This window comes from Lichenostomus cassidix, chromosome 6 (assembly GCF_008360975.1).
Source record: "Lichenostomus cassidix isolate B80296 chromosome 6, HeHo_3.0, whole genome shotgun sequence".
Taxonomy (NCBI): domain Eukaryota; kingdom Metazoa; phylum Chordata; class Aves; order Passeriformes; family Meliphagidae; genus Lichenostomus; species Lichenostomus cassidix.
The window spans coordinates 33,654,804-33,668,492 of record NC_139487.1 but is presented as its reverse complement, the minus strand read 5'-3'; the positions used below and the strand labels follow the sequence as shown (position 1 = coordinate 33,668,492).

General features: G+C 44.2%; 1 protein-coding gene across 6 annotated transcripts in view; it reads left to right on the top strand.

Moving 5' to 3' along the window:
- Window positions 1–13,689, top strand: part of PCDH15 (protocadherin related 15) — a 497,507-nt gene that overhangs the window by 434,243 nt on the left and 49,575 nt on the right. For all 6 annotated transcript variants that reach the window (XM_085064475.1, XM_085064474.1, XM_085064476.1 and 3 more), the window contains 3 exons: window positions 47–163; window positions 5,623–5,763; window positions 7,867–7,979. In XM_085064475.1, coding sequence (XP_084920601.1) covers window positions 47–163; window positions 5,623–5,763; window positions 7,867–7,979 — 371 coding nt within the window. The remainder of the gene's footprint in view (window positions 1–46; window positions 164–5,622; window positions 5,764–7,866; window positions 7,980–13,689) is intronic.

The following is a 13,689-nucleotide window of genomic DNA, read 5'->3' as shown; positions in this document are numbered from 1 at the left end:
TTTTGTTGGAAGCTCAGGGCTGAGCTCTGCACTCTGTTTTTGGCAGGACATGAACGATTACGCGCCAGTGTTCAGCCAGAAGCTCTACAGGGGGATGGTCGCTCCCGATGCCGTCAAGGGCACTGTCATCACCACGGTGTCGGCCGAGGATCAGGATCCCCCGGTAAGGAAAAGCTCCTCTTCCTGCTCCACACCAGCAGGGAGAAACCTGAACCCTCCCAAGGGCTCCTGCTCTCTCCTCAGCCCTGAATAGTGAGGAGTTTCCCAGAGGAGGAGCTCAGTTTGTTTGATGTCAGCCTGGCCTTTGCTGCTCAGGACGGAGCTGCGTTTCCCAGGCTGCCTCCTGGAGCTGGAAAATCAATCCCTCAGCTCCTGTCTGCCAGGGAAAGCTCTTTATCCAGCTTCCCAGGACGGCAGGAACAGGCAGGAAGGGAAGGGGCAGTTAAAGAGGAAACAAACCCCAGTTAGGTGGGGTTGTCACTGCTGGATGTCACCACCACCATGCACTTCCCAGCTGAGCCACCCCAGGGGTGGGTGACACCAGGCTGCACATCCCACGGGCAAGATTTGAACCCAGAGACCTTAGCTGGGGAAGAAAGTTGATTTTTGTCCCTGGTTTGTGCTGCTGCTCCCTGGCGAAGTCCTCAGGTGACAGAACTGGGCACACCTTTGACTCTTTCCCTGTTCTGAAGGGTGATGGCAGTTTTTGTCCTCAGAGCCTGGTGAGCATCGGTGACCAGAGGATGCTCTGAGGACAGGAAAATCCAGAGCTGTTGTGCCAGCCAGGTTTCATTTCTAACTGTCAGTGTCTGGCTTGATAAAGAGAATAATCCTCAGGGGGAATGTGCCTTGCACATGAAAAGGTGCTGAAGTGCTTGGACACAAATCAGGTGTGGCTTAGCTAAATGTGGTGTCAGTGGGGTTTGGGCAGCTTGTCTTCACCATTAAATCAATGTTGTTGCCTCACAATGAGATCTTTTGGTTCTCTTTGCCCATTCTGATCAAAGCTCTGTTTTATAATCACTGTGTCTAAATTCTGAAGACTGAGATATCACTGAGGGGAAACAAGAGTTCTGATTAATGACATTTCTAATCCTTAGTCCTGTGCAATCAGCATTTCCAATGCAAAGTGATTCCATTTTTTCATTTAACAGCCCCAAACCCTCCTGAACATTTTCTAACAGTTTCGTCGCTATCATGTGAACACTTGTTGATTGTGATGGAGGTTTAAAAATGAAGTTACCCTGAAGCCTTTAATAAATGCAAGGGCCATAAAAGTCAGCCAGCTGTGGAGGAAAGCTTTTAAAGAGGGTTTTGAAAGGGATTTTTTATTTCAAACTAATGGCTGGTAGTTTTGTCCCTCATCTTTTTTTATTTGAAAAGTAAAAACTCTCAGGCATAAAGGGCTTTGTTTCTTTTCCTGCCTGAGCCAGCCTGTGCTACTGGAAAATGCCTATTTATTTGAAGCTGGCTTTGACATTAAATGGTGTCACAAAGCATTTGATACGAATTCACTGGAAATTGGGTTTAAAAGCACACAACCTTTTCTCTGCTCAGCGAGGGGACCTTCCTCTAAACTTGCCTTAAGGGATGAAATATCCTTAGTTATCATCAATATGTCACATATGTGGTTTGGGGGTTTTTAACCTGTTGGAATCTTCTTTGCAGGGTACTAATACATTTCTTTTATCAGGTCAGGGACAGAAATGTGTGTCTATTAAAAAAATAATTGTAGCTTTGAAAGATGCCTGTTTGTAAGAGCCCAACTCATCTGAAGCCTCCAAGCTTCATTATTCCTGTTGTTATTTTACAAGTAATGTCTGTAATTCCCACATCCAGAATAAAAGTCCAGCCAGATTTTTCCATCATCTGCAATAAAAGCTTTTCAGACCTAATCAGCTCCTCAGAGACAACCATTGTTTCCAGCAAATCCCAACGCTGGCAAATTAATATGGATGCTGTGGAAAGGCTCAGCACCTGTGTGGGATTTCTCTACAGAGAAGGCAGGTTTGAATTTTTCCAAGAGCAGAAGAGCAGGACTGGGGGAAGGTGGAGGTGGGAGTTGTGGCAGTGGAGGTTGGCTCTCCATTTCCACAAACAAATATTCATTTAGGTGAAACATGAGAGGGTGAAAGACACCTGGGACATGGTTTTCTGGGTGTATTTCCTAAATTATTTAGGAATTTATAGCCTGGAGGTGTGGAAGTGCCATGATGTGCTTTCAGAAACACTCAGGAGGAAGAAGAAGAAGTTTTTACTCGTAAATTTATCCAACAGAACTTCATTTATTGGAGATGAAGATGAAAGCTTCTCTTGGTTCTATTTTAAAAAACTCCTCCCAGCAAACCTTCACACACTGAGTTATTTACAACTCTTTGTGTCTTCGATGTAGCAATGTGTATCCATATGAACAAATCCGAGGGTGAAAATGTGGGATTTTCTTCATGTAACTGGTGCCTAAAACCCTAAACCATCAGTAGAATGCAAGGTTGATAAGAGGATTGGGTTAGTTGCAAAACAACCCCACAGATTTCTGATTATTATTAAGAGTGGCTCACTTAAAACAGGAATAATCTGTGCCAGGGTCAAACACTTCCTCTTAGATACTTTTGTGATGTTTTTATTTTGACCTGGGCGTTTCAAAACCTCTTGGCCTGGAGGCATCAGAGACCCCAAGGAGTTGTTCTGCAGGTCCTTGGTGAAATGTCAATTAAAACATGAAAGCCAGAGATTTTCTCTAAAGGCCACAGCAAGATTTGCAGGGCTGCTTGGAGTAAATGTCACTTTAAATCTGACCCTTTCCTCCTCTCTTTTCTGCTTTTCATTGTCTTTTTATTTGTAGTGACTGGAAATGTAAGTTGTGTTTCAGAAGCTACTTGTGCATGTCTTGTAACCACAAATTTGAAACACCCATGTGATGGCTGAAATCTGCTAAATTTTGCCTGAAAAATTTGTTTTCATGAAATCTGGTAAATCAACATTTTGTCCTTTGGTCATTTGGAGCAATTCACAGCAGATTTTTTTACATTTTTAACGTAGTAGCATTTTATACAGATATATAAATAATTCTTCAAATTACTGTTTTCAGCTTCCAGAGCTCCAGAACATCCCATTTAATGCTTTATCCATTCTCCTAACACCTCCTGAGGTTTTCCTTCAGTGGAGCCCTTTTTGTCCAATTGGGAGTAATTGTCCTTATTGTCTTCCAGGCACCCACTAAAAGGAAGAGATGTTTAATTAAAGATTCCACTGAGATTTAATTGGAGGTAAAACCATTTTCAGGCAGGCCAGACTTTGATCTTCTAAAAGCTCTGCCTGTGGGATTTCAGTGTCTGCTGGGGATTTGGATATGGGGCAAATTCCAGGAGTTCTTCAAGTAGTGTTATCTCAGGGCTTTACAAGGTGATGGAGTTTCTTGTGTTCAGTTCAAAATTCTGGATTTTCAGCTTTACTAATTCAGAATTTCAGACCCTCTTGTTGAGTGACCTACTAAAGAGCAAAATCCTTCAAATTTTAGGGTTTCTAGGAATGAATTTGGGGTGAATTTCCCCATTCACAACCCTGAGCTGGTGTAAGACCTACCAAACTCATCCACGTGCTCCAGGCTGTCCATCTTCCAAAATCCTGGCAATTTGGGGGGGTTTAGCACCACTTCCTAATTTTTTGCATGGAATTAGCTTGATAATATTTTCCTTATTGAGCTCCTTATTGTGCAAAGGATTCAGGTTTGAGTGGAAATCTATATTTGGAGGTAATACATGGAGAGAGCCTCACCAGTACTGGGAACATGTTTGTAGCTGTCACCTGTGTCCCAAATGAATGGCATTTCCCCACAGCAAATGGAACTTTATGGAATAATGCAGCCATGGGAGAAATAATTGGAGCTGGATGAGCTTTTTTTAATTTTCATTTCAGTCCTGATTCTCAGGGAAACTTTGGGTTGAGAGAATGAATGTGCCAAACACAATCCTTGCTCTGTGGTTTATCTGGGAATATTATCAGCTAGATCCGAGTTTAGCTGCAGACATAATAATGTATCTAAATTAATTTAGAACAGAGGCGAAAGATGATTAATATTTCAGATAATTAAAACTCGCTTCTAAATAGATTTCCCTGGGAAATCTCTCTGGAGGTTTTTCTAATTACATCAGAGCCAAAATACCATAAATAAAAAATAAATCCTGGGTTTGTTATTTTTCTGAGGTGACAGGAGAAAAGTGTACTTGATAATCACGTCAGGAGCAACAATAACCTGATGAGGTTTTTGTTTATTTAATCCCAAATTACCTGGTGTGAGCAGCTTTAATGATGATGAGGGCTCTCCGTCTTCCAGGCAACTTGAAGGCCATTACTGGGAGCCCAAATAGGCTGGATTTCAGCAGGTAATTTGCTCTTCATTATAACCTTGAAGAAAAATGACTGGAGCAGGGAATGCCAGGGGGAAAGTTGATAATGAACTCTGCTATGCCGAGATCCTGGAAATTTCTCACTTTTCCCAGGATTTGCCCTCTTTAGCACATGTGAAATGCTTTTAACTGTGAACAAAATCATTTAGTAATTTGCTAACCACTAAAGCACGCCTGGCAGAGGCAGTTTGGGTGATTAAAGCTGTGATGGCCTCATAAACCCTTCCCGGGCTGGAATTCCCTGGAGGCAGAGCTCCAATGGCTTCTGTTGGATCAGCAGAATGTTGGTAGGATTTAGTGAGCTCAAACCACTTTTGTAGCCATTTCCATTGCTGTTTACAAAAGGAAATGCTCTGTTGCCATGTAATTCGTGGCTGGCATGGGACATGGAATAAATTCCCAATCCCAGCAAAGCACATTATTGAATCCAGGTGAAAATCAGCAATTCCCCAATAATGATAGTTTGGCTGTTTAAACACAATGTAAAGGCCAAAGCTTAATCTGAGCTCGAGACTCAGAGGCTTTAAGAAAATGCAATCAGGCAGCTGCTAGGACAGAAGTGTTCCTCTGAATCTGCTCCCAAATACCTTAGTTTGAATTTGTAAAATGTCCCCATGTCTCTGCATGTCCAGACTTTGGGAAATCCTTATTCAGCTCTTGGTGTGCAAATAGGATCAGAGGGAACCTGTCCTAGACCCTCCTAGCCAGGAGGAAGAGGCAGAGAAGACATCCTACAGGTACTTGAGAGAAGTCTCCAAAAGTCTCAAGAGGGACTTCAGCCTACCAGGTGTCTGCTGGTAATGGAACCCTGCAGAGAGAAAACATTCCAGGAGATCCAGGGAGAAACATTCCAGGAGATCCAGGGAGAAAACCCTCTTATAAAACTTCAGATGAGTTTTATTATGAATTAAAATATTTTTGAAAGGTATTTTAACCGGTCCATCTTCTGTTTCAAAATGCCAGTATTTGTAAAACATTTCTGGGTGTAGGTAGGTGTGGGTTCAGCCCTTTTCTTTCCAAACCTCTGGTGAATTTTCTTCCTGGACCTCTCAGGTGTCACGGAAGGTATTTTGGGGGGATTAAAGGTGGTGCTCATTTATGAGGAAGACAAACAGCAAGCTTTTCTTGTGATGGCGTCACCAGTGTCCCATTTTAACCCTTAATGAGATGTGTAAAAGCCCAGAAATACCCAATTTGCCTCATTTTTTCACTCCAGGGCACCCCAGCGAGTCTGGTCCGCTACAAGGTGGATGTAGTCCAGTTTCCCTACAGTGCCAGCATTTTTGACGTGGAGGAGAGCTCTGGACGTGTGGTGACCCGAGTGAACCTCAACGAGGAGCCCAGCACCGTGTTCAAGGTACAAACTGAGCTGCAGGGCCAGAAATGTTCCTGGGATTCCTGGGATTCCTGGGATTCCTGGGATTCCTGGGATTCCTGGGATTCCTGGGATTCCTTTCCATGCTTCTCCTTGGTTCTTCCTATTGCGCAGAAAGATCCCAGAATTGGGATCCCAGGTTGGATAAGACCTCCAAGATCAAATCCAAACTTTCATTGAATTCCGTGCAAAATTTCAATTTTGTTTATCTCCTTATTTCTTTTCTTTTTTTTCTGGCATGTGTTTTGTGCCACTCTGATTTCAGGAGTGTCTTGGATGGATGGAGTTGCAGCTGTTGGGAGGGTGGAGAAAACAGACAGGCAGCTCAGGGAACCCTCATTTTTCCCAAGTTCACTTTCAGCAGGGCTTTTGGGAAGAATCTGGGGAGAAGTTTGTGAGAAGAGCAAGGTATCTGGTAAAGAAAATTACAGTTGCACACTTGGGTGGTTTGGGAATTCCTGTTCACAAGTGTTTTAATGCAAAAACATAGATTTCAGGGGAACCTAAATTCCCATTTTGTTGTGAGTGGTCCTGAAGAGTCTGGAGTGAATTCATGTGAATTAAGGTTTGATTTTAACCAGAATTTAACCATTTTGACTAAAGTCAGTAGAACATCTGCCCTGTCGGATCCATGAAGGGTGGGGGTAGTTAAAAAAGAAAATAGAAGCATGTCAGTAAGGAAAGAAAAATAACATCCATAGTATCTTGCCTTTGATGTAATTTTCCTACGTGGAAACTTCCTTACAGTCATTAAGGTGTGTTTTTTTCCTTCTTTCAGTGATTTATTTTTGAAATGAGGATAAAAGAGAGGATTATTTGCACACTTTTCCATGATCAGGAATAAAGTTGTCCACTGTTAACATCATCCAAGTGGATCTTTTCTGTTGCTGCTCTTGTTTTTACTTCTTAGTGTTTGTTTTTTGAGGCTGTTTTCCAAAACTGGAATCTAGCCCACACTGCTTCATATTAGGACAGTAAAGAGGATATTCAGCAGGGAATTAGTTTCCAAAAAATGTGGGTTCTTAGGGAAAAAGCACAGAAAAGACTCCAGAAATCAGTGATGGGAGCACTTGGAGTTGGCATTTGCTTCTAGACCACTGGGCTTGTGTCTGCTGCTGAATCCTCTGGGAATTTTTCCAGTCTCTATTTAACATCTGCATAATTTCAGCATTTATATCTTCCACTGGTGGCTTCCCTGATAAATTGGCTGGGAAAAAAAAGGTTGTGGTGGAATAGCTCGGACTGGCAGAAATGAGCTGAAAACGCTCTGCTAGAATGAGGTGCTGACCTGCTCCATGAAATGAGGAAAAATTTAGGGAAAGAACTGGAAAATTCCCCATTGCTCCTTCTCCAGTGGGCTGGAGTCACATCCTTTTGCAAGCAGATCTCAAACCTTCTTGGGCAAGCTGAAAAACCTCCAAAAAATGAACCTGCTTGTGCCAGCACAAAATCACAGATAAATCAACAAAGAGAGTAAAAGTAAAAAAAAATCAGAGTATTTATGACAGGCCTCTTTTAGGAGAAAGTGATTTGGTCCTGTCCATGTTTGAGCTTAGAGAATGTCTTTTCTAGGATTTTTTTTCAGGGGGTTGGGAAGTAATGTTAATTTTTTGTTTTGATGCGAGCCCCTGGTTCTGGATATTAATGTCCGCAACAGGTAATTCTCACCCAGGGCTTCTCCTGTTTGTTTTATTGGGAGTTGCAGAATCCCAGGATCACTGAGGTTGGAAAAGCCCTCCAGGATCATCGAGTCCATGATGTCCACCAAGTGCCAGATCCAGCTGTTCCTTGGACTGGGGGCTCCAAACCTCCCTGAGCAGCCCCTTCTGATCTTTAACAACCCTTTCCATGGAAAATTCCTCCAGTTTTCCATGTTTCTGTAAATTTTCCAGCAGAGTGTTCAACCCTTGGATGGCTTTTGCCTTTTCCCTCTGTGTTTCATTCTTCCCCACCCCGCGGTTTCCAGCGGGAGAAAACCCCATCTGATGTGTTAGAACAGACCCTGCAAACAGCAGGATTGCTGGAAGTCAGGATGAAGAGCGTTCTTTGGTGCAGGCAGAGGCTGATTTGCTGTGTTGTTTGTAGCTGGTGGTCATTGCCTACGACGATGGGGATCCTGTGAAGTTCAACACCACCACGGTGGAGATCGCCGTGCTGCAGCCCTCCGTCATCCCGCGCTTCACCCAGGACGAGTACAGGTGAGGAGTTTGTTCTTCCTCCCTCAAACTGGTGTTTCTTCAAGCCAAAAGCAGGTCCTGTTCGAAGGCTAGGCTGAAACAGAGCTACAAAAATCCTCCATTGTGGTGGAATTGTTTTGTCTGAGCAGGTTGTCTCCTGTGGGAAAGAACTGGACTGGCAGTGATGGTGAGGGAAGTTTTGCTCGAAATTTTCCCCTCAGAAATTGTTGAAAATGTCTTTCATTTGGACAAACAATGAATTTTTTGCATTGGAATTGGGACTGGGATCTCCAGGGCTCTAGATGAAGTTTCCTGGAGTGTGTTTTGACCCTCTACACCATTTGTGTGAGGTATTTTTTGACCCTCTACATCATTTGAATGAGGCATTTTTTGATCCTCTACACCATTTGTGGGAGGCAAATGTGACTCAGACTTGACCTCTTTGAGGTTAGAAGTGCAGGTGAGGGTTATTGTCACCACAGAGGCATGATTTGATAAATTTACCCTCTGGCAATTTCATGTCATCCACCTCAGTGTTTCAAAACTGATCCAAAGCAAACAAAAAAGTGGGGCATTGGCTTCTTCATGTGTTGAATTTTGTGACAGAGAATGTGTTCATCCATTTGACATCCCTACAATAATAGGAAGTGATGAGATCAGGGTAAGCAGCATCAAGGTATCAAGAAGTTGTGTTCTCTCTGTGCCACTGTGGTGACAGAATCAGCAGCAGAATGGGGTGAGGGTTGTGCACGTATTTCCAAATCCAAGGGCTGCAGGGAGTCAGAAAGCAGGAATTTAACGTAAATTGTCTTCAGGAGACCCTAAACGAGGGGCTTGCTCAGCTTTTTAAATGAGTTTAGACAAAAATGCATGATCTGTACTCTGTTTGTCCTCATGATGGGAGTATTGGAATATTCTTCACTTGAAACAGTGGAAAACAGCAAAATACTTCCCTCTTCTCCTAATTTTGTATCTAACTTGAAACAAATGTGAAATCTGGAGGGCCAGTGCCAAGTGGTAAACTTTGCATTTAATAATAATCCTTTGCTGAAGGATTTTTCCTGAGAGGGATTGTTCCTGCTGCTCCCTGTATTTGTGAGGGATTTCCAAAGGTGCTGAGCGGACTCCCTGTGGAGCCAGGCTGGGAGAGCTGGGAATGTTCAGCCTGGAGAGGAGAAGGGTGTATGGAGACCTCACAGCTCCTTCCAGGGCGTGGAGGGATAGAGGGAAACCAGAGAGGGACAAATCATCAGGAGCTGGAGTGACAGGACAAGCTCCATTGCTGGGAAATCCTGTGCTCACTGTTTTAGGAAGCTCTTAAAACCATTCGTGGACAGCAAAGGCAGTTCTTTATTTTCCTCAATGTCAAATATGAAATGGGGACAACCCCAGAACTTGCTGATTCTCTGAGACTCTCTCAGATATTCTGGAACAGGACTGGTGTTGATTCCTAACGTTTTCAGGGATTGCCACGCTGGTGTCACAGGAGCTCATCTGCCAGTGGCACGGGATATCTTTGGGACAAAATGCAGCATAGAGCAGTGGTGCCCCTTGGAAACAAAAAACTGCTGGGTGTGGATGCTCAGATTTCAGCAGGATTGAGTATTAGTGGCTTTAGAGTGGATTAGTATTGATCTTTGCTTGTCTGATTACCATAATCTGGATGATTCCAGCGCTGTTCCGGAGCTGGTTTATAAACTTCCTTGCTGTGTGTTTAGGGAAAGGTCACAGTTGAACAGTTTTACATAATAAAGCTTCAGCCTGTGCTACAAAATCAAAAATAAATACAAAACAGAGAGAGAGCAGATGGCACGGGCAGAAAGGGAGATGAAAGTGCCACTCTGCCCTGAGCTGCTGAGCCTGGCAGCTCTGCCAGAGGAACACCAGCAGTGCTTGGAGCCCTCATCACACCCAGGGAGCCTTTGATTGATCATTATCTGTGTCTGCAAGGGACTTCCAGCCGTCAAGTGGGTGAAGGCAGTGATTGACATTTATTCACTGGCTCTCCCTCTGCATTATTGCATCATTTGGGGTAAATTAATTGGTCTCTTTTCCCCCCACCTCCTTTGTTTGGATTGTAAATTATTCTGGAGACTTCGGAACGCTGCTGTGCTCTCCATCTCAAACAGCAAAGGGCAGCTGAGGGCTCTGAGATCCACAAAACACAGAGTGGAGCAGTTGATTTATGAGAACTGAGGGATAAAATAGAGTTCCTTCCTCATGGCTGTGAGAGATTTCCCCTAAAGTCCATCAGAGGGTATCTTTGATCTTGAGCATCCTTGGCTCTGCTGGAGGTGACTGACAAGTGGAGGCTGAGTGGGATTTGGGATGTTCCTTATCCCAGCATTCACACCCTCTTAGAATCTCACTCTCTCCGACTGCCTGGAAAAAGGTTGGAGCTGGGGAGGGTCATGCTGTGCTCCCAGGGAACAGGGACAGGACAAGGGGAAACAGCCTCAGGCTGGGCCAGGGGAGGCTCAGCTTGGACAGCAGCAGGAATTTCTGCATGGAAACGGTGCTCAAGGCCTTGGCAGGGGCTGCCCAGGGAGCTTTGCAGTCCCCATGCCGGGAATTGTTGGGAGCAGCTGTGGATGTGGTTCGTGGGGAGCAGGGCAGTGCTCAGTTCCCAGCTGGACACCATGGCCATGCAGGGCTTTTCCCACCTCTGTGACTCCAGTCAGCCCTGCATGGTCCCAGTGCTCCAGCAGGATCTTCCCTCCAGAGCCAGGAGCTGACCTGCATCAGCAGCGGATCCTTGTCTGCCCTTGCCATGGATATCAAGGATGACTGGGAGAGAGCTGACAGCAGCAGTGCCTGACAAACTAAGCATTTTCCAAGACGTTGTTCCGCAGAAGCGCCAAGCGTGGAGAAAAGAGGCAGAAATCCCAAAGAATCAAAGTGCTGGAGCATGTGGACATTTGACTGGAGATGGCTGGCCACCTTGGAGCCCAGCTGACCTTCAGTGCCAGGAAGGACATGGCCAATGCTGCTCCTGTCACCACATCTCCTGTGGGGTGTTGGCTGCCAGTCAGATTCCGCTGCTTTTTTTTGGGAAAATCCAATCTGCTGTTCAAAGCCACTTTCCCAAGCCCTTTTTGCTTTTGTCCTGACTTCACCCAGCTCACCTCTGCCTCAAAGAATTAATCCAGAAGCTTCCATTCCTTCCCAACAACTTCTGGCAGCACTTTCATTTCTTAATTATCAGATATTAATTAGTAGCGCTACGAAACAGGGGAGAGCAGATGTGACTGGAGCCTCAGCTGAATATAAAGAGGTATTTTTAGCAAGCCCTGTCCTCTTTATGAGCACGTCTTCAATTTCAAACAGTAAAAGTTGAAAGGGATTGGGGGTCTTTCTGGTGTTTTGTTAATTAATAAGTCCCACATCCTCTGCAAGTGGAAGGTCACTGCTGATGGCAGAGTGCTGCTGGAGCAGGGAATGGAATGGGAATCGGGAGCAGCATCATTGCCTCCTAATTAGTGCCCGTGGGCACATTAACCAGGTGTTCAGCCATTCCCGAGCTGCAAAAAAAGGGGAATTTTGCAAACTTACAGCTTGTGTTAGTGTTGCATTATAGCTCCCCAACCTGTCGGAAAAGATGTGTCCAGTTGTCCAGCAATTCAGAGTTTGATGGGGAAATATGGGGAGCTGTGAATTCCAGGCTATTAGTCGATGTAAATGTAGCATGGAATTTGATTTAATTTTATTTCTCTCCCAGCAGCAGCACTGCTGTGGAAATGGGTTCTGCTTCAAAAGGGAGATCAGGACACACATGGAGCTCACTCTCCCTGGGTGGGAGAGACGTCAGAATGTTTTCCACCCAATTAAATCCTTCAATACTGGAGGCAAATACCTCCCGAAATAAAGGATTTCACAAAACAAAATCACAGTCGATTATTCCAGGAGATTTTCCCCAGTTCTCTGAAAAACCAGACAGTTTTCCTTGCTGGGAAATAGGGAACCCTGCATGGTGGCAGTGAGGGTAGGGATGGCATTCTGTGGTTGGAATCTCTGTCATTTGCTGCTTCCTTCAGAAAGGTGGGAAAAGGATCCCCAGCGCTCTGGATTGGAGCTCAGGAACTGGGCACAATCCTTCTTATCCTTTCCAGCTCAGGATATTCCATGGTTCTTGATATCTATGAATGGCTGAGGCCTCACAGAATCAGAGAATTCCAGAATCAGAGAATTCCAGAATGGTTTCCATCACGCTGCTCCTGAGCTGCATTAATTGAAACCTCTGTTTCCTGAAGTTTCTCTTTTCCCCTCCCAGTAGAGCTCCCTGGGATTTTCCCCTGTTAGGAATCACTTTTCCCCTCAGGAATCACTTCCCCCTTCTTGTCACTGAGTCCCCAGGGAGGTATTTTTGTCGCTCAAAAGTGTTTTTGTCCCTCAAAAATATTTTGTTTAATGCTGGCAGATTTAGAGCATCCACTTGGCTCATCCTTTTCCCAGCATTTCCAGGTCCTGCCACTGCTTTTCCCACCTTTCCTAGAATGGAATTTACATTTCATCAGGGAAAGACCATTGGCAACATTTCTGTTGAAGATTTTGGAGATGTGGGGATAAAAACAGTCAATGTTTTCCTCACACTGAAGTTGGAGGTTCCAACACACATTTAGAATTTGCATCTCACATCAGTGGCAGCTTGGATTCAGGAAAATATCTGTAATTCTCCTTGGATTTTGGTGGTTTTCTACTGGTTGTGACTTGGCTTGTAATAAAAAATAGGAAATGTGGTTAGAAAGTAAAATTAAATTGCTTATGCAGCAGGTACTGAAGCAGAATGGGATTTGCCATGGAAAACTTAGGAAATGAGTTATCAGATAATTACAGAGGAAGAATCCTTTTCCCCCCACTTCTCCTTGTTTTAGTAGTGCTACTTTGCCTTTTATTAAAATCCCATACTTCTTTATACCAAATGGAAAGGAAAGTGGAATTTTAGGAATTATTTTTCACTGAAATGTTGTGCTGAGGAGGTGTTTCCTGGTGAAGAGGAAAGCACAGGGAGCCAGATCCAGGCTGGGAATCTGTGCTTGGAGAGGCTCAGGGTCAGAGCTCCCTGTGCTAATGAAATGTAGGAATGAATCACTCTGGGGGTGTGGATATGGCATTGAAATTATCCATAATTTTAGCATTAAACCCTCGTGGCTTCCAGCAATGTGTAATCCTCCCAGCCATGTTATTCTTGGAATTTATCCATCAGTCTGACCAATCCAAGTGTGTGATTGTGCTCTACGTTGTGCTTGGTGGGAATTTCTTCCCCCTTTTTGTTTTTGGCTTCTGCAGAAGCCAAAGGCAGGGATATTCCTGCCTTCATGGCCTCAGGTTTAATTTGGGAAGATTGGAGGGATGCAGAGAGATCAGGAGAGCAAAACCTGACATTTGGGTTAAAAAACATGAGGTTCAGGCAGGATCACTGGAGCAATGGCCAGACTCCCCTGTCGTGTGGTTTGGAGATAAATACCATGGAAAGGTCAGAGTGTCTCCAACCAGTTTGGGAATGCAGACAGAAGGGCAGGATATCAAGTCCAGGAAGGAACACATGACACTTTGAAGATAAACGGCTCGATAAATATGACTAATTAAGAAGAAAATATTCTTTTCCAGAAAAAAAGTAATCATTGTCTGGGACAAGCTGTTCAGGTAGTTACAAGGAAAGCAAAAACTTGATAAAATGATGGATTATTGCTCTAAGATATGTCCAGGTCTTTCTTCTTTGAGCAAAACTTAA